The 21,076-nt window shown below is 50.2% G+C and overlaps 2 protein-coding genes across 3 annotated transcripts in view; one reads left to right on the forward strand and one right to left on the reverse strand.

The window, feature by feature from the left end:
* Window positions 1-1,112, reverse strand: part of Slc37a1 (solute carrier family 37 member 1) — a 64,666-nt gene extending 63,554 nt beyond the window's left edge. Inside the window, exon 1 of one of the 2 annotated variants that reach the window (XM_048451285.3) lies at window positions 973-1,112. The gene's annotated coding sequence lies outside the window, so the exon portion shown is untranslated. The remainder of the gene's footprint in view (window positions 1-972) is intronic. The other variant, XM_048451288.3, reaches the window with a different exon arrangement.
* Window positions 935-19,673, forward strand: Rsph1 (radial spoke head component 1). Its single transcript, XM_048451289.3, has 9 exons — window positions 935-1,073; window positions 4,486-4,599; window positions 4,702-4,807; window positions 9,899-9,989; window positions 10,456-10,591; window positions 14,118-14,189; window positions 17,426-17,585; window positions 18,241-18,375; window positions 19,482-19,673. The coding sequence occupies exons 1-9, from the start codon at window positions 1,020-1,022 to the stop codon at window positions 19,523-19,525; spliced, it is 912 nt and encodes a 303-aa protein (XP_048307246.1). The 5' UTR covers window positions 935-1,019; the 3' UTR covers window positions 19,526-19,673.
* Window positions 19,674-21,076: the final 1,403 nt, after the last annotated feature.

Genomic DNA, 21,076 nt, shown 5'->3' on the forward strand with positions numbered 1-21,076 from the left:
GGGTAGTTTGATTTGTTTGCGGTGTAGTTAGTGCAGGGGAGGGGAGGGGGAGCTTGGGAATATACAAGGGAGCCTGTGTGCACTTGGGTTTCTGAACAGAGGAAGCTGTGGGGATGTTAGGAGGCCAGACACTATTACAGAAAGTCTGGCTTAGCGGAGGAGTAGGAAGGTCTGAGCCTGAGCATGAGAGTGGGAAGGGGATCCAGTGGGGTCTTGCAGGGTGGAGTATGGCACTGGAGGGACACCCCCTCCCAGGAGGAGAAGCCAAGAAGAGCCCATGTGAATGAGTGGGCCTGTGTGTGTGGCATGGCAGGTTGGGCGTTTGAGAGGAAGCCAGAGGCACTAGAGGAGACACCTGAGGACAGAGCAGAATGTGGGTCACTGGCAAGGGAGAGACCAGGAGTCACCTTAGCAGAGGTTGGTTGAGATACTGAAACCCTGGCCCCAGGCAGTGAGCATCCGCTTAAGAGGACAGAGCTCACCGCTCCAGTGTGGACGCGTTGACGGAAAACAGAAAAGACTCGAGTGCACAGGCCTCTGAAGACCACAAACATCTCAACCGTAAAACCTAGACAGGTTCTGCAGCATCACCGGAGGACCCAAGGGACCGAGAGGCGGGGCTCAGAGTTGAACCGCGCCTCTCGTCCTTCTGGGGGTCCGCTTTATAGATGGTTCCTTGTGGCGTCTACAAACCAGATCACTGAGGACATTCCAGAGGCCAGTGACACTGTCTAGGTTAGAGGGCCAGATCTGTGTGAATACCAAGTCGCCAAGTCCCCCCCACACCTGCTCCTCCCATTTCCCGGCGGCGATTGGCAGAGATGCCCTTCCAGTTGCTAGGACACTATCCCAACCCTTAGCTCCTCCCACGCCTCTCGTCCCGCCCTTTCCCGCCACCCTTTTAGGCTGAGAGCCAAGCGGGCCGGGCAGCGTCTCCATGGCGACGCGGGACGCGGGTGGGGTGGCTGGTACCTGCTTGAAACAGACGCTACTCCAGAGATCCTGGCTGAGACCAGATCATGTCGGACCTGGGCTCCGAGGAGTTAGAGGAGGAAGGAGAGAACGATCTTGGGGTGAGAGCTCCTGGCCAGGGAGGGACTTCTGGGGTGCGCCGCAGCTCGGGAGCGGGAGGCGTGGGGACCAAGCGCCGAGAGGCCGGGGACAGGACCACGCCGGCCACACGAACGGCGGTGCGTCCAGGAAGTCGCTCTGAAAGGTGAAACGCCGTGACGTCTTGTTTCCACCCCCCTCCCCGCTCCCATCCCGCCTCCCATTAAAGGCGAAGATTTCTAGGCAGAGGGCATGAGAAAAGGGATGGAGAAGGCTGCTTCCTGGCAACTCCTGCACGGTGCTGGGGTGTCCAGGACTTTCAAGATTTCACCACGTAGGTCTGAATCCGTTTCTCTGAACTGTCACAAGCCACTGGAATCACTTTTCTAGTGCAGACCTTAGAGGGGAGGCGAGAGACTCGCAAGCCCGCGTTGTGCTCTTTCTTGAGAGCCTTGCAGCCGGCTGTTCCTCCTTAAATCAGAGGGTGACCAGTCCTCAGGGCGATGGCTCAGTCCGTAAAGTGCTTACCACGTGAAGCATGAGGACCTGAGTTTAGATCCCGCTACCATGTAAAAAGCAGGGCACAGGAAGATCTTTGGAGCTCACTGGTCAGCCTAGCTACGTGGGTGGGCTCCAGCTTCAGCGAAAAAACCCTGTCTTAAAATTTAAAGTGGAGAGGATTGCGGAAGACAGTGCCTGTCAATTTCTGGCCCCTACAGATGGGTATGAATGTGCACACGAACAAATAACTGCTGGGACATGTACATTATTGCACATACCACACACACATGCACAGAGGTCACTGATTTATGGTCTGCTCACATCCAATTTCCAGCCCTGACTATCAAAATCTCTCATTTGTCCCCTACCTGGTCCTACTGATCTGTAACATGTTTAAGCATGCAGGTATGATGGCAGACCACCTGTGGATCAGCTTAAAGGATTTCTCAGTCAGGGGCAGACTGGGAGGTCCCTGGGATGAGAGCAGGGATCCACCCCTTTGGCTCAGGGTTGGCCATCCGGGGAGGCCTCTAGGATGGGAACAGTGACTCTGCATATTGTGTGTGTTAGTTCGTTTCTGTTGCTGTGATAAAACACCGTGACATATGGAAGAAAGAGTTTATTTGGACTCACAACTCCAGAGGGATAAGAGCACATCATGGTGGGGGAGGCTTAGAAATAAACCACAGGCATAGGGGAAGACATGCTAGCAGGATCAGGAAGCTGAGAGTGCCCCTCTTCAAATGATAGCACAAAGCAGACTGCAAAAGTCGGGGGAGACTAGCAACACTCAAATGCCCATCCCTAGTGACAAACTTCCTCCAACAAGGCTCCACCCCCAGAAGGTTCCACTGCCTCCCCAAACAGTGCCGTCAAGAGGGGAATCAGTGTTCAGATAGCTGAGCTGATAGGGACATTCTCATTCAAACCACCACACTGTGGCTTGGAACAGCCCTGAAAGCAATCTGTAAGGTCACACTCTTATATTCCAGGCAGGAATTTCTGGGCTTTAAAGGGGGCTAGAAGACGGCAAGAAATGCCTACCTGTTTGCTCCTAAAGTCTTCCACTTGATGTCCTGTGCCTGTAATAAACACAGATTCAAGACCATATATTATGTTCTAAAATGTTTAAATGAGTCTGTAATTGTGTATGTTTAAAGTACGTAGCTTGATGTTCTAAGCTGGCCTTGTTGCACCACTATGGAATGCTCTGGCCATTACATTACATTATAGGCGCTACACATCCTTGTTTATGAACCAGAGAACATTTATTTTACAAAGTAAGGAGAAGCAGGAGAATTACAAGCTTGTATTACCTTTTTTTTTATTTACTTGTTTTTGGAGTTGGGGCAGAGGTCTGCTATGTGGCTCAGGCTTGGCCTCCAACTCGATGACTCAAATGATCCTGTGATCCTCCTGCCTCAGCCCTTACAAGTGGTACTGCTTGCACACATCTTTGTGTATGTTTGTTTGTGTGTGTGTGTTTCTCTCTGTGTCTGTGTGTATATGTGTGTTTCTCTTGTGTGTTTGTGTGTGTATATGTGTGTGTCTGTGACTCTGTCTGTGTGTCTGTGTGTTTCTCTCTCTTGTGTGTGTGTTTCTCTGTGTGTGTGTGTCTGTGAATGTGTGTCTCCGTGTCTGTGTGTATGTATGTTTCTCTTTCTCTTGTGTTTGTGTTTCTCTGTGTGTGTGTCTGTGTGTCTGTGTGTTTCTCTCTCTTGTGTGTGTGTTTGTGTGTGTTTCTCTGTGTGTGTCTGTGAATGTGTGTGTCTCCACGTCTTTGTGTATGTGTGTTTCTCTTTCTCTTGTGTTGTGTTTCTCTCTGTGTGTGTTTGTGAATGTGTGTGCTTCTGTGTCTGTGTGTATGTGTGTTTCCCTCTCTCGTGTGTGTTTGTGTGTGTGTTTCTCTGTGTGTGTGTCTGTGAATTTGTGTGTCTCTGTGTCTATTGTATATGTTTCTTTCTCTTTCGTGTGTGTGTGTGTGTGTGTGTGTGTGTGTGTGTGTGTGCACGTGTAAGGGGTGAAACCCAGCGTCTTGTACATTCTAGGCAGTCCCACTACCACTGAGCTCCACCCCAATCTGGCCTACTGACAAGATAGATTAGTAGCTATTTCAGATTGGGTTAGAAATTGTTTCTTTTTTCCTTTTTTAAAAAGAGTATTTTATTTTGTGTGTATGGGTGTTTTTTCTGCATATCTGTGTATCACATGCGTGCAGTACATGAGGAGGCCAGGAGAGGGCATTGGATACGATGGAACTGGAGTTACAGATGACTGTGAGCCACCGTGGGGTGCTGGGAACTGAACCCAGGTCTTCTGTAGAAGAAGCTGGTGCTCTTAACTGCTGAGCCATCGCTCCAGTTCCAGGGTCAAAAGTGTTTGAACTGTAAGTCCTTTGATAGGGAGTTTGAAAATAAGATTACTGGAATCTCCGTGACTCCTTCCCTTCTCCCTCACAGCGTAACTTCCCAGCAGGACACAGACCTCTGCAGACCACAGTCTCTCCAGGAAGCCCATCAGGGAAGAGCCATTCTCTCAGGGCATTTAAGTACTAAATGACTGGAGAAAGTAAAGAGGGAGGTGTCTTTGAAGGCTGGGGACCTGTCCCTCCTGCGTGTGTTCTTTAAGTGTGATGACATACTGCACCTAGCATTCTCCATGCATTGGTTCACGTTTACAATGTCAGGATTGGCATAATTAGTCACAGGCTTAGCTGCTGAAGGTGGGGAGTGAGGCTCCCATCATGGACACTCGCACTGATTGTGAGACCTTGGACCAGGGCTCTGCCCACCAGGCTTGGCTACCTGTCTCACCAGGGCGATGTGACAGTGCCCACGGTCGGGAGGCTTCAATGATGTGATAGCTCTAAAACGCTTGGCTTGTGCTTGGCGCCACTGAACAGCAGTCACAATTACCTTGGTTTCTTCTGCCCAGGAATATGAGGGGGAGCGAAACGAACTGGGAGAACGGCACGGAAACGGGAAAGCGAGATTGCCCAATGGAGACACATACGAAGGACACTATGAGTTTGGAAAAAGAAATGGCCAGGTCAGAACTGGTGACTTAGGAAGCTGGTTTTCTCTATTAAATACTGTCTTGGTGTGTGTGGGACTCAGGACTGATAGGAACCGTATCATTGGTGTGTTTCAGGGGGTCTACAAATTTAAGAACGGTGCCCGGTACATCGGAGAATATGTTAAAAATAAAAAGCACGGTCAAGGCACCTTTATCTATCCAGATGGATCCAGATACGAAGGTAACATGCATCACCATGAAGACGATTCTTGGTCCTGTTGTGCAGGCTGCTTCTGCCATCGAGACTGTCTGTAGATACTAAAGTGTATAAGGGAGTTCACTAGATCTATAACACAACAACAAAATGTGCTCTTTCCTTTATTGTCATAAAGACTAGAAGTCTTTTAAGTAACTAACATCTAACCATATGGCTGGTCCCGTGGCAGCACATGCCCTCATGGAAGCCAGAGACTTAGAGTAAATGAAAGGAGTTTCCTGGGTGAGCACAGACTCTGGGTGTGGCCTAGACCCATGACAGCCTATGGCATCTTCCCTCTGAAGCTCTGGGTGTGGCCTAGACCCATGACAGCCTATGACATCTTCCCTCTGAAGCTCTGGGTGTGGCCTACACCCATGACAGCCTATAGCATCTTCCCTCTGAAGCTCTGGGTGTGGCCTAGACCTATGACAGCCTATGGCATCTTCCCTCTGAAGCTCTGGGTGTGTCCTAGACCCTTGACAGCCTATGGCATCTTCCCTCTGAAGCTCTGGGTGCTGCCTAGACCCATGATAGCCTATGACATCTTCCCTCTGAAGCTGTCTTCATTGTTTTCTATTTTTGCTCAATCCATCTTCTGATGGTCATGTTTCATTTTAGACCTTGGAGTCCTTTATCCAGGCATTTTGCCTTAGTATGGTGTCTTTCCCAGTCTCCAATTGCTTACATGCTAAGGTCATGCCTCAGGAAGACTCAGCTTACTTCTGAGAACCTCTGGTGTCTATGTACCACTGTCACCTGGTGGGTACAAGTCTAATCTCAGAGTCAGGGTGGGAGAAGGCAGGAAGTAGGCTGTGGACCTTCAGAAAATGTATGCTGATTTGCATGTCTGGATTTTTTTCTACTCTCTGCTCCTCCTGTGCCCGGAAAGGGTTTTCTAGTTTCCATCCGATTTCTAAAAATATCTGTGCCTTCAGCTTTGAGTGTGGGGACAGTAGGTATGACTCTTTGTGTCACCTTTTCTCGTCTGAGCTTTCTTATCTGTAGCATGCAGATGGAATAGATTGATATCTGTGTAATGCCTATATCCCTGCCTCGAGGGAAGAGTTTGTTGGCAAGAACCATGATGAACTCTGTGTAGCAGCATCACTTTCAAATGACAGTGACATATCCTTAAAATGCAGGCTGTATTCCCACCACTAATACCCGAGATATTCATCTTCAGGGAAAGGAAGGCTTATTTTGACTTTTAGAGGTTTTGCGGTTGGGTTGTTTTTATTCTATGTGCATGGGCGTTTTACATGCATGGTTGTTCTACCTGCATGTATGCCAATGAAATACGTGCATAAGTTGTCCACAGAGGCCAGAAGAAGTATCGGAGCTTCTGGTGCTGGTTGTGATGGTTGTGAACCTGTGGGTTCTGGGAAATGAATTGGGTCCTCTGTAAGAGCAGCAAATGCTCTTAACCACTAAACTGTCTCTCTAGCCCCTGATTTTAGTCAACAGACGTGTGAGCCATGGCAAGGCAGAGCATCATGGTGGGAGTCTTCTGTAGCCCTGGCTACTCACCCTACAGTGGCCAGGAAACAGAGGAGGGGGGATGGGCATGTTCCCCATGACCTTACTTCTTTCACTAGGTGCTGTCTCTCCGAGATTCCACACTTCCCAACGTACTATAGTTGGGGACCAAGCCTCCACACATGGCCTTTTGGAGACACCTATCCAAACCACAACAATTACCCACCCTGCTTCCAGACAAAACTAAAAATAATAGGTAGCAAAGAAAGAGGGTTATTCCAAACTTCAAGATGGGGCAGAGGCATTTGAGCCTCTGCATTAGACATGGGACTTAAATTGTTTTGTTCCTAAACCTTAGCAGGCTTGGTTGACCAGAAGCACCATCTGCTTTTTAATGAGCTTTGAACAATTTGATTCAGGGCTTAATTTAATCCTTCCCAGATCCCTGGGAGCCTAATCTTGTTGTCACTTTTGATCTTAGTGTAGCTGTTAATACAATTTAGGTTACATATAAAGTACATTAGAAGGGGAGGGAGGGGCTAAGGAAGTCTTTCTTTGAGGCAGAGCTGGGGATTTTATTAAAGATCTTTTAATATAGACTTTGGTATGATGATCCTGCCCAAGTGCAGATACAGCGCCTCCCCACCGAAGAGAGAGGCATCGGGAATTCTTAACATGGAGAGGAACCAGCTGAAGAGAAAAGTCTGCACACAAGACTCATGAGCTCAAGCATGGGTGTTCACACCAAGCATCCCTCTGTCGTCTGTAGACCACACCTTTCCAAGGAGTCAGTTCCATTGTGGCTCCAGCTACCATAGCCTCAGGGCCGGCGTATCCTCCCAAGGCTTAGTCATGCTAGAAGTTCCCTGGCTGTCACACTTCTGCCCAGCTCATTGCTAATGAGGTGCTCCCCTAGCCCTGTCTCCTGTCTGGTGGTCTTCTCTTATGGCATGTGGAACTCACAAAAGCACTGTTGATTGTTTATTATAACAGAAACCACAAATAATATTGACGACTAGTCAAATGAATGGGTATGTAGTGTGAGTTCTAGAAGGGTCCAGTGTGAGCCTCTGTTCCTGTGAAGTTGGTGTGCATGGTCATGTTGGCATACATATGCCTTCCGTGACCCCCTATCTCATTAAATCTCACTGTTCACACGGTCTTAAGGGTTTAATTGGAACACACACCCCCACCCACATATCCCAGGTCTGGTGAAAAGACCAAGAATGATAAGAGAGAGTAGGAAAGAATGGTTTTTAAAAATTCAGAAAAAGTTAAATATAAATTCAAAGCAGGAATAATAGGTTTCTAAAAACCACTCAGGAGCCCTGACTCCCAGCCATCGATGCCTGTGGCAGGTGCGGGCCTCCTTCCTCTGAGAAGTCCCACTCACCTGGCACAGGGTTTCCTGGGCAAGTGGTGTTGCACAGGCTCCTGGGGCCTCACCCACATGAAATTTAGTATGTTTGCAGTTTAAGTGTCCTCTTTCACTTTTGAAACGTTTCTGCAAAACACACGCTTTTCTTGTCACGCCAGTCTGGAGCCCGGGCTCCCAAGGGCAGGAGGAGAGAGATGGATTCCTTTTATGATGGTCTTTTTTGAGGAGGGAAACCTTCTGAAGCAACGGTTCCAGCTGTGGCCGCTTTGCCCCAGGGTGTGCTGGAGCAGCTCTGAGTAGCTCGCAGAAGCCAATTTTGCGCTTCTTTGCAGCTCCATAAAGAGCTCCAAATTGGCCTCAGTGGGAATATTCCACCATAGAAACTGGCGGACGCTGCAGGCGCAGACGCAGTGGTACTGCCGCTGAAGATCCAGGACAACCCCCAGATCTTTGGCCATGCTGTGCACCATCCCACAATCAATTATCTTAATCTTTGGATTCCCCATCTCCCTTGCTCCTGTCCCTGTCTCACATCTTATGGTGGTACCTTCGTCCCTTTCTTGAGCCTGTGGCTGTCACCACCCCCATCTCTCTGTGTATGCCTGGCCAGGCTGCTCTGTGCCGGACCGTCGTTCGTCTTTGAGGTCCTGTTCTTGCCTCTGCCCCAGGCTGCTGATCACATTGTGGTTGGCCTCTGTCTTCACCAGGTGTAAGCTCATGAGGGCCGCGTGCTGCCCATTTGTGTGGCTGTTCTCCTAGCTCACAAGGCGGCAAGAATGTTTTGTTAAGTAAATGTTGGAGAAGTGTAGAAAATTCTACAGGATTCCCAGTTTTGGGTAAACTTTGGGGCTTGTTCATGGGAACAGACAGTTTGGATAACTAACATTTTGTCAGCATTGTGTGCGTTCTTACAGTGTATGTGGAAATGTCTCTAGCGTCTGTGTAAACCGGAAGTCCACACACATCCTAGGGTCCTCTTTAAGGAAAAGAATATAAAGTTGCTATAAAAATGAATCTTCATTTGTAGAAGGAAATAAATTAAACATTCTTAAATTAAAGAAATAACTACCACAAACAGCCCAGAATTTAAGCAGGCATCCTGGGGTGTGTTTTAATTAATGGCAGACATCCTCGTCGTGGCCTTGAGTAGCTTTCTCTCACCACTGTCTTGGCTTTTCTTTAGCCCTGGGATTGAATCCAGGGCCTCCCCCATGCAAAGCGGGCATCCTCTGCTCGGGCTAGCCAACATTCTCTCCAGAAAAAAGCAGTTTGCCTTGTTTTCAGTAGCGAGAATAGAAGATGGGATCTTCCTTTTTTCTTTAAACAAACTGATCTCAGTTAGTTTTAAATTCTTCCTAGTTCCATTCCAAGTTCCGTCTGGGTAGTATGCTAGTAAGTAGCATTCTAGAAAGCTTTATCTGGGTGCTGATTTGCTGTCAGCCATATGTGAGGTTTTAGGTAATGTCCACCTTGAGAATTCCCTGGTTGGTTTCTTTCCTGTGTGAGCTGTAAGAGTTGAGGAGTTTTTGAGAGACTGACTTCAAATCCCCTTTGGCTGACAACACAGTTTGTTGCTGACCTTGCTGTCAACCCAAGTGTTCCAAACTTCCCGCTGTTTTTCCAGTGTTAGGGCCTTCTGTCAAGTGCATGAGAAATTAACAGGACCCACCCACAAGGAGGGGAGTGGGCAGGCCACGGAGGCCAGGAAAGGGAATGTGTGAGGGAGGGTGAGGCAGTCGGCAAGAGGGCAGCCTTAGGACCAGGTATTCGGGCCGGGCACAGAATGAGGCTAGACCATCAAGCCTTGGAGATGTTGCTGAGTGGCCAAGCACCTGCAAGGCTGACAGGGTGTGGCGGGGATCACTGGCAGTGGTTCACAGAGGCTGGCTTGAATCCTGACCATTTGCCCACCAACTTGTGAAAGGGTGAAAGCGGCTGGGGCTCAGAGCACATACGTACACCCTCCAGCTCTGTGTCCCCGGGCTCCTAACTCGGCCCTCCTTAGCTAGTGCTCCCTGAAGCTGGCACAAGAGGAAGGGGGTGGGGGTGGGTGGAGGGACACCAGGAGAGAGGCAGCAGGCTCAGTTCTGAGGTTACAAAGGTTACAAAGGTCTCTCTTCTGCAGAGCACATTGCTTGAATCCTGCGGGGCTAGCGGGGGACCATGGCGTCAGTCTGGTCTTCTCATCTGGCTTTGTGTCTGTGTCTTGTCCTCTGCAGGGGAGTGGGCAGACGACCAAAGGCACGGCCACGGCGTGTACTACTACATCAATAATGACACCTACACGGGGGATTGGTTCGCTCATCAAAGGTTTGGCTTCTACTGATAGTCTCGGGGGTCCATTCGTGGTGGAAGAACAGGATGATGCCCACTTAAGGTAGTTCCATGCTGTAGGTCAGGTGTGTAGGGGAGGTGCCGCTGAGAGGAGCAGAGGAAGGACTACCGTCTCCTCACGGTGGGTCAGGGCACATGGATCCTCCATCCACAGCCCCAGGGAATGAAGACACAGAGGGTCAGTCTAGTGGAGAGAGGTCAAACAACCCTTCCTGCCTCTGCCCAGAGAAATGGGTTCTTGTGCAGGCAGCTAAACTCTATGCACGAGGTGTTGCTGGTCCCAAGCTTGTATCTGTCCCATGTGTGGGTGGCAGATCAAGCCTTCAAGTGGACATGGATCTTGGAAACAAGCTCCCTGTGAGCTGACTTAGGTCCCCCTCAGACTTAGGGTCAGTGTTCTGTGTCGGACAGTGATCAAGTGCCCTTGTCTTGTCCTCACCAGGCACGGGCAAGGCACGTACTTCTATGCAGACACTGGCAGTAAGTACGTCGGTAGCTGGGTGAACGGGCAGCAGGAGGGTGCTGCTGAGCTCATCCACCTGAACCACAGGTACCAGGGCAAGTTCATGAACAAAAACGTAAGTGAGCGTGCTATGTATTAACACTAAACTTTCAGGGTCCCCTCCAGCCCTCCAGATGAGGACAGCTGCCCCACTCCAAGCTCTTCTAATGTCCACAGAGCACGGACTTAACTGGGGTGGAGGCAGAAAGCTGGCCCCGCCTCCCTGGGCCCCAGGGGCACTTGGTATCTTTACTGAGGCCAGTGCCCTTAGTACCAGGGTATCTTTTGCTGACTGTGTACCCTCTTGCCCTCCGGTAAACCATGTCTAATGGGAGGCGGATCCCAGAGCTCCCCTCATGCCAGAGGCCAGCCTGCCACTCATGGTTGGGAGGGTTTTAAGGGCCCAGAGAGCTTGCCCTGGGTCTGGAGACCTCGGCACGCTCACCCGCTGCTGTTCAGTGGGCTCTAGCTTTGGTGACTGTTCTGTGCAAAGTGAGGAGGATGAGGGGGAATTTGGAAATTGCAAGCCTTCTACCCAGGCATCCGTGAGAGCGTTGCTCAGGGCTGGAGCAAAGAGAAAGCTTGCTGAGCACGCTGATACGGAAGTTGACATGGGGTACGGTCAGCTTCCTTCATTACTCCTCTTCAGACTCTCCGCGTGCCCTGTTTCCTTTTCATGTAACTTGAACCTCAACTGTTGGGGAAATCAATAGGCTAGACCAGCCAGTCTGAAAAGGGGGAGCAGACCTGGAGGCTTTGCTCTGTCTGTTATTAAAAAGCTTACAGTTACACAAACCACTCAAGAATACCCAAACTGGCTGGGCAGTGGCGGCACACGCCTTTAATCCCAGCACTTAGAGACAGGTGGATCTCAGTGAGTTCGAGGCCAGTCTAGTCTACAGCATGAGTTCCAGGACAGGCCCTAAAGCTACAGAGAAACCCTGTGTTGAAAAACCAATAAGGGAAAGGAACAACAACAACAACAACAAATCATAAAGTGTCTTATGTTAGCATTCCTGTCCCTGCTGTCCCTCCCCCTGCTCCTCCTCCCTTAGGGCCTCTGTATGCTATACACACACACACACACACACACACACACACACACACACACACACATCAACTTATGCACTCTCAGTTCTGAGCGTTCATGAGGCTCCAGGACACAAGGGTGCCCCTGCTATCATCTTGCACATCTGGGCATGTGAGATAAAACCCATTGGAGGTCCAGTTGTCTAGACAGAGCTCCTGCCTTGCCACCCTCCGCGCTGCCATTCTGTTCCATAACACAAGCAAGCCATCTGACCCAGACACCAAATCCCTAGCAGGTTTTCCAGGTGTGGGGCGAGAGCATCCCCTCTGCTCTGACCCTTAAAGGGAAAGGTACTTGGAAACATCCTAATCTACATTCAGTTCCTTGTGTCTGCTTTTGTTAGCGCTCCTGTTAGAAACCCCTGCTCACCTCATCTGAAAGCATGCTCCATTTTCTAGGCAGAGGTGGTGCCTGACCCTGGAATGGAAGCCAGTAGACTTGGTTGCCATTCTGATAAATGCATTTAAAAAGATTAGAGTCCTAGTTACCTTTCTGTTGTGATAAACACCACGACCGAAAGCAGCTTAGGAAGGAGAGGGTCTGTTTCATCTCACAGGTCATAGTCCATCACTGAGGGAAGCCAGGGCAGGAACTAGAGGGTGTCGGGAATCCAGCAGGGCCGGAGCTTGAAACAGAGGCCTGGAACACTGCTTACTGCCTTGCTCACGGGCCATGTTTGCCACCTTTCTTAGTCAGCTCTGACTCACCTGCCTGGGCATGGTGCTGTCCACCGTGGACTGGGCCCTCTTACATCAGTTAATAGTTAAGAAAGTGCCCCACGGACGTGCCCCACAGGGCGGTCTGATGGAGGCACTTCTCTACTGGAGGCTCCTCCCTCACAGGCGTGCCAAGTGGACAATCAGGATGCACCCTCACAGCTAGATCCTGGGATGCTGGATGCACAGGGCTGATGTTCTGAAACACCACAGATATCGTGCGTAGTCTTGAAAAGCTGCACGAATTTACTCCCTCGCCAACAGAAGCCGAGTTCCCATCACGGGTCCTCATGACATCGGATTTATCCGCTACATCCTTTGCTTTTGTTCCCTCCCCCAAATCTGATGTGCAAACATTTTTTTTTTTCTTTCTAAATTGTGTGTTTCCCTGGTTACGAGCCAGGTCAGACATTGCTCATTCTCTAAGCACTTGTTTGTGTTTCTGAAATTCTCCTGTCCCTGTCCTTGCTGACAGGAGGGATGGAGACGGGAGGCGGGAGGCAGACTAGTGGGAGAGCAAGTCCTTGACCGCTAAGTCAGGACCCTGCTGGCGGCTGGTGAAGAGAGGAGGGGCAGTGACGGGCCGAGGAATAAATAACGAGATATGCCCCTCTAAATCACATCACCGGGCAAAGTCTGGGGAGGTGACAGACGCTGCTCTCAACTGATGGCTAAGGGAACCGCTCACGGTTGTATTTTTAAAAGTCTCAGTTGCTTTACCGCTTTAGAAAAGGGATAGGAACAGTAAAATTAGTTTGCCCTTCAGCAAATAGAGAAAGGTATTTTTCCGGAAGGAATATTTAAATGTCACCATGAATGGAACTAATCAAAATAGACGACTATCTACAAATGCAGAAATGAAAAAAAAAACTGACTCACCAAGAAAACATGGATTTAGTTTCATAAGGAGCAGCGTAATGACTAGGAAATTGACAGCCCAGCATGGTGGTATAGGCTACAGTGACTGAGACTTGGAGCCAGTCTGAGCTACGGAGTGAGACATAGTGTCAAAACACAGCAAAACAGCACATTCACGCCACTGCCTGTGCAAACAACAGTGTCAGCATAGCAACAGTGAATGTGGGTAAACAAGGAAGGCACATCGTAATTCGTGGTTCAAGGTAAAGCCAAATGTTAGGTTGACAGCAGATAGTGTGGGAAACACTTGTAAATCTGGGGAGTGGCTCACACTCAGTTTCTAAGTCAAAGTGGCGACAGTGCGTGTCATTGTGACCAGGTTTTCATGTAAAAAAAAATCTCATGGGGGCGGCTGGTGAGGTGAGATGGATCAGTGGGTAAAGGGACCTGCTGTCAAGTCTGACAGCTTGAATTTGATACCCAGGTCCCACACAGTGGCAGGAAAGAACCGCCTCTGGCAGGTTGTCCCCGACTGCCACACACATGCTGAGACACCCCACCCTCATCACCAAGTAAATAAATAATTTAAAAATGCTTTGCACTAAATCCAGTGTTGCAACAAACAGATCAAAGCATTGGAAGCCAGCCTCTCTTTAGCTAATCTGCCCCCCAGGCACTGATTTGTTGCAGGTTCTACAGTGGAGATGTTTCTCACTCTTTTTAAATGCAGTAAAACATGGCTGAGACCTTCAAAAACAAATCCTTCAGCAGTTCCCTTAGCCGCCAGTTGACACAGCATCTGTGACCCCCTCAGACTTTGCACGGTGTGTCATTCGGGGTGGCTCTCTGGGCCCGGCATAGGAAGTGTTTTGTACTTTCTGTTCGACGTCCACCATGAAGTTGACCATAAAGTGCATTGAGACCCTTTCTCCCCGTAGCCCGTTGGTCCTGGAAAGTACGTGTTTGACATCGGGTGTGAGCAGCATGGCGAGTACCGCCTAACAGACGTGGTAAGTGAAGAAGACATGTCTGCCCGGTCACCTTGATCCCTCTAGGTAACCGGGGATTGGCTCTGAGCAAGTTCCTAGGAGCTCAGCTGCTGAAGTAATCGATATCATTTCACACGGCCTGCGGGAGTCAGAACTAGATTTTGTGGCTAGGAACTGGCTAACCTTGAGTTCCCGCAGGTGTCAGTCCCAGACTGCGTCTGAATGCTGAAACTGTCAGCACCAATGTCAGGTGGCTATTCACATTCTATAGGCGACCGCTCCTAAAGCCTAGCTAGTAAATGCGTTCCCTTGCTGCATTTGACACAGATGTTAATACCAGATTGGCATTCTCTGACTGGCATTAGTGTCATCGTGCTTAGCCACTTGGCACAGGTGTGTGTGAGAGGTGTCTGTGTGAGCTCCTGATGTGGACACTCAGGCACAGGTGTGTGTGTGTGTGTGCGTGTGTGTAAGGTGTATGTGTGTGTGTGTGTAAGATTGTGAGGGGTGTCTGTGTGAGTTCCTGATGTGGACACTCAGGCACAGGTGTGTGTGTGTGCGTGTGCATGCGTGTGTGTGTGTGTGTGAGGTTGTGAGGGGTGTCTGTGTGAGCTCCTGATGTGGACACTCAGGCACAGGTGTGTGTGTGTGTGAGGTTGTGAGGGGTGTCTGTGTGAGTTCCTGATGTGGACACTCAGGCACAGGTGTGTGTGTGTGTGTGTGTGTGTGTGTAAGGTTGTGAGGGGTGTCTGTGTGAGTTCCTGATGTGGACACTCAGGCACAGGTGTGTGTGTGTGTGTGTGTGTGTGTGCATGTGCATGCATGTGTGTGTGTGTGTGTGTGTGAGGTTGTGAGGGGTGTCTGTGTGAGTTCCTGATGTGGACACTCAGGCACAGGTGTGTGTGTGTGTGTGTGTAAGGTTGTGAGGGGTGTCTGTGTGAGTTCCTGATGTGGACACTCAGGCACAGGTGTGTGTGTGTGTGTGTGTGTGTGTGTGAGGTTGTGAGGGGTGTTTGTGTGAGCTCCTGATGTGGACACTCAGGCACAGGTGTGTGTGTGTGTGTGTGTGTGTGTGCGCGTGTGTATGTGTGTGTGTGTGTGTGTGTGTATGTGTGTGAGGTTGTGAGGGGTGTCTGTGTGAGCTCCTGATGTGGACACTCGGGCACAGGTGTGTGCGTGTGTGTATGTATTAATAATGTCTGACTATGCCTAGAGATAGCTGGAGGGTTAGTAAAATTTCCTGGTCTTAGTACTAGTTTGGGGCCTTGGACTTATTTATTCCTGCTGTAAGAAGTTTGGAGATTTTTTTTATGATTAAGGACAACTTAATTATAGAGTTTAAAAGAAAACCGCCTCGAGGGACGTGAAGCTGTAAGCCTCAGCCGCGGTCCGGAAGAGCAGAATGGAGGGGAGGTGGGGGTGTTGTCTGAGCTAGGCTGGCATAGGGTCCGCCATGGCAAGGAGTGGGGCTTTAGAGGAAGAGCAACCTCAGTATAAGGTCTCTCCTTTCTTGACTCAGCACTTTTGCTTTTCACTTAAGGGAAGCACTTTAGGGGCCTTTCCTGGTATATCCACATTATCAGCTGTTGTGGTTTAAATGAGAAATGCCCCCTGCCGCCATGAATGCATGCTGATCCCAGACGGTGGAGCCATTTGGGGAAATTCTGGACACTTTAGGAGGTGGGACGCAGTTGGAGGAAACGCATTACAGGGGGTATATCTCAGGGTGCTAGGTCTCCCCTTGGTCCCTTCTTGTTTGTTCCCGTCCCCGTTTCCTGTGGATCATGCTGTAAACTGTCCCACTGTGACAGTCTGAACCCTCTGAACCTTCGAGCCCTTTCCTCTTCGAAGTCCTTCTCTCGGGTATTTTGACACAACCACGCAAAAGGAACCAAAATCCTGCCCGTATTAATGATCTCATTTTTACTGGAATTACCTAATCTTCAAATAGGTCATGTTCTTAGGTCCTGGGGGCTAGGACAATAAATATCACACGGTCAGAGGTACAGTTCATTTCATAACACAGAGAAAGTCAACTTCAACACTCTGAGGCACGCACGCAGGGTTCATTGAGGGTGCCTTAGGATCCACTGTGAAGGAAGCAGGATTGGAGGGAAACAGAAGGTGACCTGTGCTGTGATAACCTTGTAGCTAGGGCCAGCCTGAACCAGAACCAGGCAGCAGGTGTGGGCTGTTTGGGGAAGGGTGTGCTGTGCTGGCCAGGGCTCTGTGGCTTTTCTGACATGAGGAGGTCAGTTTCTTGGGAGGATCTCAAGTTAGGAGCCATCAGTTATGCTGGCAACTGCAGAGACATCTGCCACTGCTATCACCCAAGCACAGGTGTTCTTTGACCACATTCTCAGAGTTTGGTCCTTGGCTTAGCAACCTCAGGGTCCCTTGGGAACCTATGCAAATTATTAGACACCAAGCCTGACCCGAGGAGTTAGAAGCAGTGTGGGTGGGGCCAGCATGTGTGTTTCAGAGCCTTTTGGGGGACTCCGAGGCAGGGCGGGCTTGGGCACCATGGTCCTGATGAATGGAAAGCCGTTTCTGAGCGAGTGAGCAGTTGTTTGGGGTTCCGCCTACAGCTACAGCTCTCCCCACCTGTGTCCATGAGGTTTTGTAGACTCATTAGGTCGCTGTTCTGATCTTTGGAACTTTTAAGAAAACTACAGAAATGAGGAGATGACAGATAATGTTTGAAAAAAAAAATGGCATGTTAGCTCCAGTCCCTGGAGGAATTACCTGTTTACGAATGCTGACCTCCCAGTCCACTTTTGTTGAATTTGGCCTCTGTACCCACACCAGGAAAGCCGCTGTGTGTGTGCCCCTGTGTGTGTGCCCTGTGTGTGTGTGCATTTCCCTGCCACCATGTGAACATCTTGGGCTTCTTAGGGCTTTCTTAAGTGGGTGTTGCTTTGTGGTTTACATGGAAGAGCCTGGGACTGGAGTGAAGCAAGGTTTGAAAAGCTAGTCTCCTCGGTTATCCTCAGCCGTTGAGCTACATGCCGAGCCCGAGAGCCCCTCACAGTGTCCTGGTTATGCTCCGTGGCTTCCTGTCTTGTCTGGCTCATGCAGGATCTGTCTTCGGTCCTTAGAGCACCCCACTGGCAGTCACAATTGCTCTGGTCAGGCATGGTGCTGCCGAAAGCCTCAAGTCCCAGTTCAGAGCCCACCTTTTCCCTGGGGTCATTTAATATTCCAGACCAAATAATGATAGCAATGTTGATGACTTCATATTTTTGCACTTAAAATAGGAAAGAGGAGAAGAGGAGGAGGAAGAGGAGACATTAGTGAGTATCGTTCCAAAATGGAAAGCTCTCAAAATCACAGAATTGGCCCTCTGGACTCCAACCCTCTCTGAGGAGCAGCCTCCTGCTGAGGGGCCAGGCCAGGAAGAAACACCGGGCGCTGCTGGTACAGAGCATCCCAGGGTTGTCAGGGCAGTCACCCCGAGGTTGTCAGGGCAAACATCCCCGGGGTTGTCAGGGAAAGTATCCCAGGGTCATCAGGGCAAGCACCCCGGAGTTTTCAGGGAAAGCGTCCTGGGGTTGTTAGGGACACACACACCTGTCCTCAGACCTGGTGCAGCTGGTGTCTCTGGAAAATTGCCTCCGGGTCAGTTTGGGTGCAGGATTCTATAAGGGCAAGTGTTTGGGATGGGAGTCTCCCAGGGAATAGAGGAGAAACGTGCAGATCAGTTGGTTGGAAGGAATGTCCAGCTATGACATAAGGCCTCAGCAACCTTGGGGGATTCCCCAGTAACCAGAGTTCCCTTGGCAGCGCCTCTCTGTGGGCATGGCTGGGGTCGGGCAGCCAATAACAAATGGGGTCACATGTCCCTGTTGGAAGAAGGATGAGGCAGCATTTCTCTGTGTCCATTGTACAGTGGTCTCGTGGAGGAAGTTGGGAGATGGGGCAGGGTGATCCGATGGCCAGGCCGGGAAAGGAGGCCCTCTGGTCAGGAACAGGAGACCTTGCTGAGCGGACCAGGGGACCCACTTGACACACACACCTGCACTCATGTTCCCTGGTGACCCCATCCTGTCATCCACCGCTGACTTCATCCCAGGTACGGGTGATGCCTCAGATGAGGCCGCGGCTCTGGCGGAAGGCTTTGAGGGCGAGATGGATATGAGGGCCGGAGAGGACGAATTGGACACCTTCAGGCAGGAGAGTCAAGAGGACGGTTATGACATGGACCAGGGTAAGAACACATGCCCCGTGGGGTGGACAGAGCCTGTGTACCCGAGGCTAGCCACACACCGCAGGAGGGGCAGGCTTCTCCTTTCTCCACTGTGCTCTTCTCAGACCAGGCTGAGGGACCTGAATGAACCTGGAGAGACCAGCATAAGTTCAGCTCAAGTCCAGTTTGTCTGCTAGAGTTAAAACTGACTGCGGCAGGAGCTGGCCTGGTGTGACTGGTTCTTAACGCTCTCCCTCAGACCTGGATGTGGTTGGGCGCAGTTCTGTCACAGGGGTTTAGAGAGAGAACCTGGAAACTTACACCTCTGCAGTTCACAGAGAGGGGATCCCACCTCGGGTTCCCAGAGGCTTTGAAAAATCTTTCCCCATGGGGCCCCTTTGATGTAATCAGGTGGGGTTCTTGTCTCCTAGGGTAAATCTGATCTTGTTCTTAGGAGAGGCCTTAGGGACAGCCTGTGCACCCGAGGTTGCCTGCTCCCCTTGGCTAAAGGTAGCAGCATGGGATAAGGACCTGTCTTAGAGATGCCATGACCTCAGCATTTAATTGGGGGTGGTTTACAGTTCGGAGGTTTAGTCTGTGGTCATCACGGTGGGAAGCACAGTGGTGAACAGGCAGACATGGTGCTGAGTTCTACATCCAAATGGCCAGGCAGCAGGAGGGGTGAGCCACTGGGCCAGGCTGGAGCTTCTGAAGCCTCAAAACCCACCCCCAGTGACACACTTCCCTCCAACAAGGCTATACCTCCAATAGTGCCACTCCCTATGAGCCTATGGGGGGTATTCTCATCGAAACCACCACAGCGCTCCTTTTGATTTGATTTTGACTGTAAATTAAGAGTGAATATATTTCCCATTCTTTAAAAAAATATATCAGAAACAACAAAATCAGGCAAAACTGGTTTTCTACATATCTGGTGGAAATACACACACGGACTTAGACTTTTTCAGCAATAACTAATGTGAATGTTGTAATAACACACCTAAGAGGCAGCCTCCCTTAGCCCAGGGACCTGAATGCCTACAGAAAACAGGGCTAAATGCTTAAATACCTGTAATTGTTTTTATCATTAACTTTTATGTTTCTCTTGCGTTTTCTTTTCTTCCCAGGGAATGCAAACTTTGATGAAGAGCAGTCAGACCTCCAGGAGTAAGACGGAGGTGGAGGAACGGGGGCACACCAGCCCGGCCTCAGTTAACTCCCGGCAGCTGGGGCTGCCGCCCACCAGCCATCAATCTTTCTCTCTCAGTTAAGTTGTTTTGCAATTGGAAATAAATCTCCCAGTGTTCAGTGTTTGTGAAGGAGCCTCCGCCACAGCTTCTGTGGATTGGTTTCCAGCTGCTTGTGGGCATCATTTCGTGGAGAGGATGAAGGATTGTGGACTTCTGGTGTGCACCACACATAAAACACGGCATCTGGAGTGTGCCCCAGGCTCTGTAAGAAGGCCATCTGCGTGATTTCTCTGCCCTCTCCTTGGGCTTTCTTCTCCCAGCACGGTCCCGGCCACAGGCTGAGCATAGGCGTTGGTCGTGAGCGCCCCCTTCAGGTTCTTTGGCAACTGCAGTTTCCCGCCTAGTTGATGTTCAGTGCCCAATGGACTCACACCTGGTATCTCCCTTCCCTCTTTCCCCAGCATTCTTCCTGGGGACTAAAGCAGAAGCCCTGAAGCCCCGTCCCACAGTTTCACCTCCTCTTCTTGAGTTGCTTAGAATTGCTTTATCTCGCCCCGGCGTGGCGGAGGCGGTCAGTTCCTCCAGAGTTCCCCAGCACTGCCCGGTGCATTTCTTCTCCTTGTCCCCTCGACTCTGGGGGACAGGGTGCTAGGGAGTGGCAGTGTCTGCTGCAAACAACCCATTTATTGTCCCATCTCTCATTTCCTGGAGACACTGCAGCAGACCTTTGAAGCATTTTGGTTTCAATAGGGCTGATTCATCCTTACTGCTAACTGCTCAGGCCTCAGTTAGCAAAATGAACAATGATTATGTGTTTCTCTCAATATTTGCATCACACGGTAAGTCTTAAATCCCAGGAGAGGTCGCCATGTCAGAGTAGTGTACCCGCTAGGTCCTCAGGTTCTCAGCCCCTAAAGTCACCCGGCCCAATCTCTGTATTCCGCACAATCTCTAACCGGCATGCTGGCTGTGACAGCCAGTGCTTTGACCTCCCCGATGGGCAGCCACCAGGAACAGCGGGGGGACCGAGGGATCGAGGGATGGTGACACTGTGGCATGCTGACGCGAAGCTCTTGTGGAGGCTCCCTCCACATGTGGGAAACTCACCTTGAGAGGAAGCACAGATGGCTGGAAACCTCCGCGTCTGTGATTCAGCAAGTGTGGGGAATCCCGAGTGTGCATTTGTTCAGGTTCTCAGGGGTGCAGAGGTTTCTGGGTCATAGGCCACACTGGGTGGGAGGTCACTTTCCATAGGATGCTGTGGTCTAATCCAAAGACTGAGACGGTTCAGAGCCCAGATTCAGGTCCCCATTGTGTGGGAAGCCAGCTGGGTGTGTGTGTGTGTGTGTGTGTGTGTGTTGTGTAATTTTTTTCCTTGTGACACTCAGAAGCTGTGTGAGGCAATGCAGGTGTAGTGCTCACAACACTGCATGTACACAGATGTGGAGATTTACTGATACCGTGTGACTCCATCAAACTCCTCACAGTGATCCACAGGGCATCTCTGAGTAAAAGATTTATCAGAGAGGAAT

This window comes from Myodes glareolus, chromosome 18, assembly GCF_982192425.1.
Source record: "Myodes glareolus chromosome 18, mMyoGla1.1, whole genome shotgun sequence".
NCBI classification, from domain to species: domain Eukaryota; kingdom Metazoa; phylum Chordata; class Mammalia; order Rodentia; family Cricetidae; genus Myodes; species Myodes glareolus.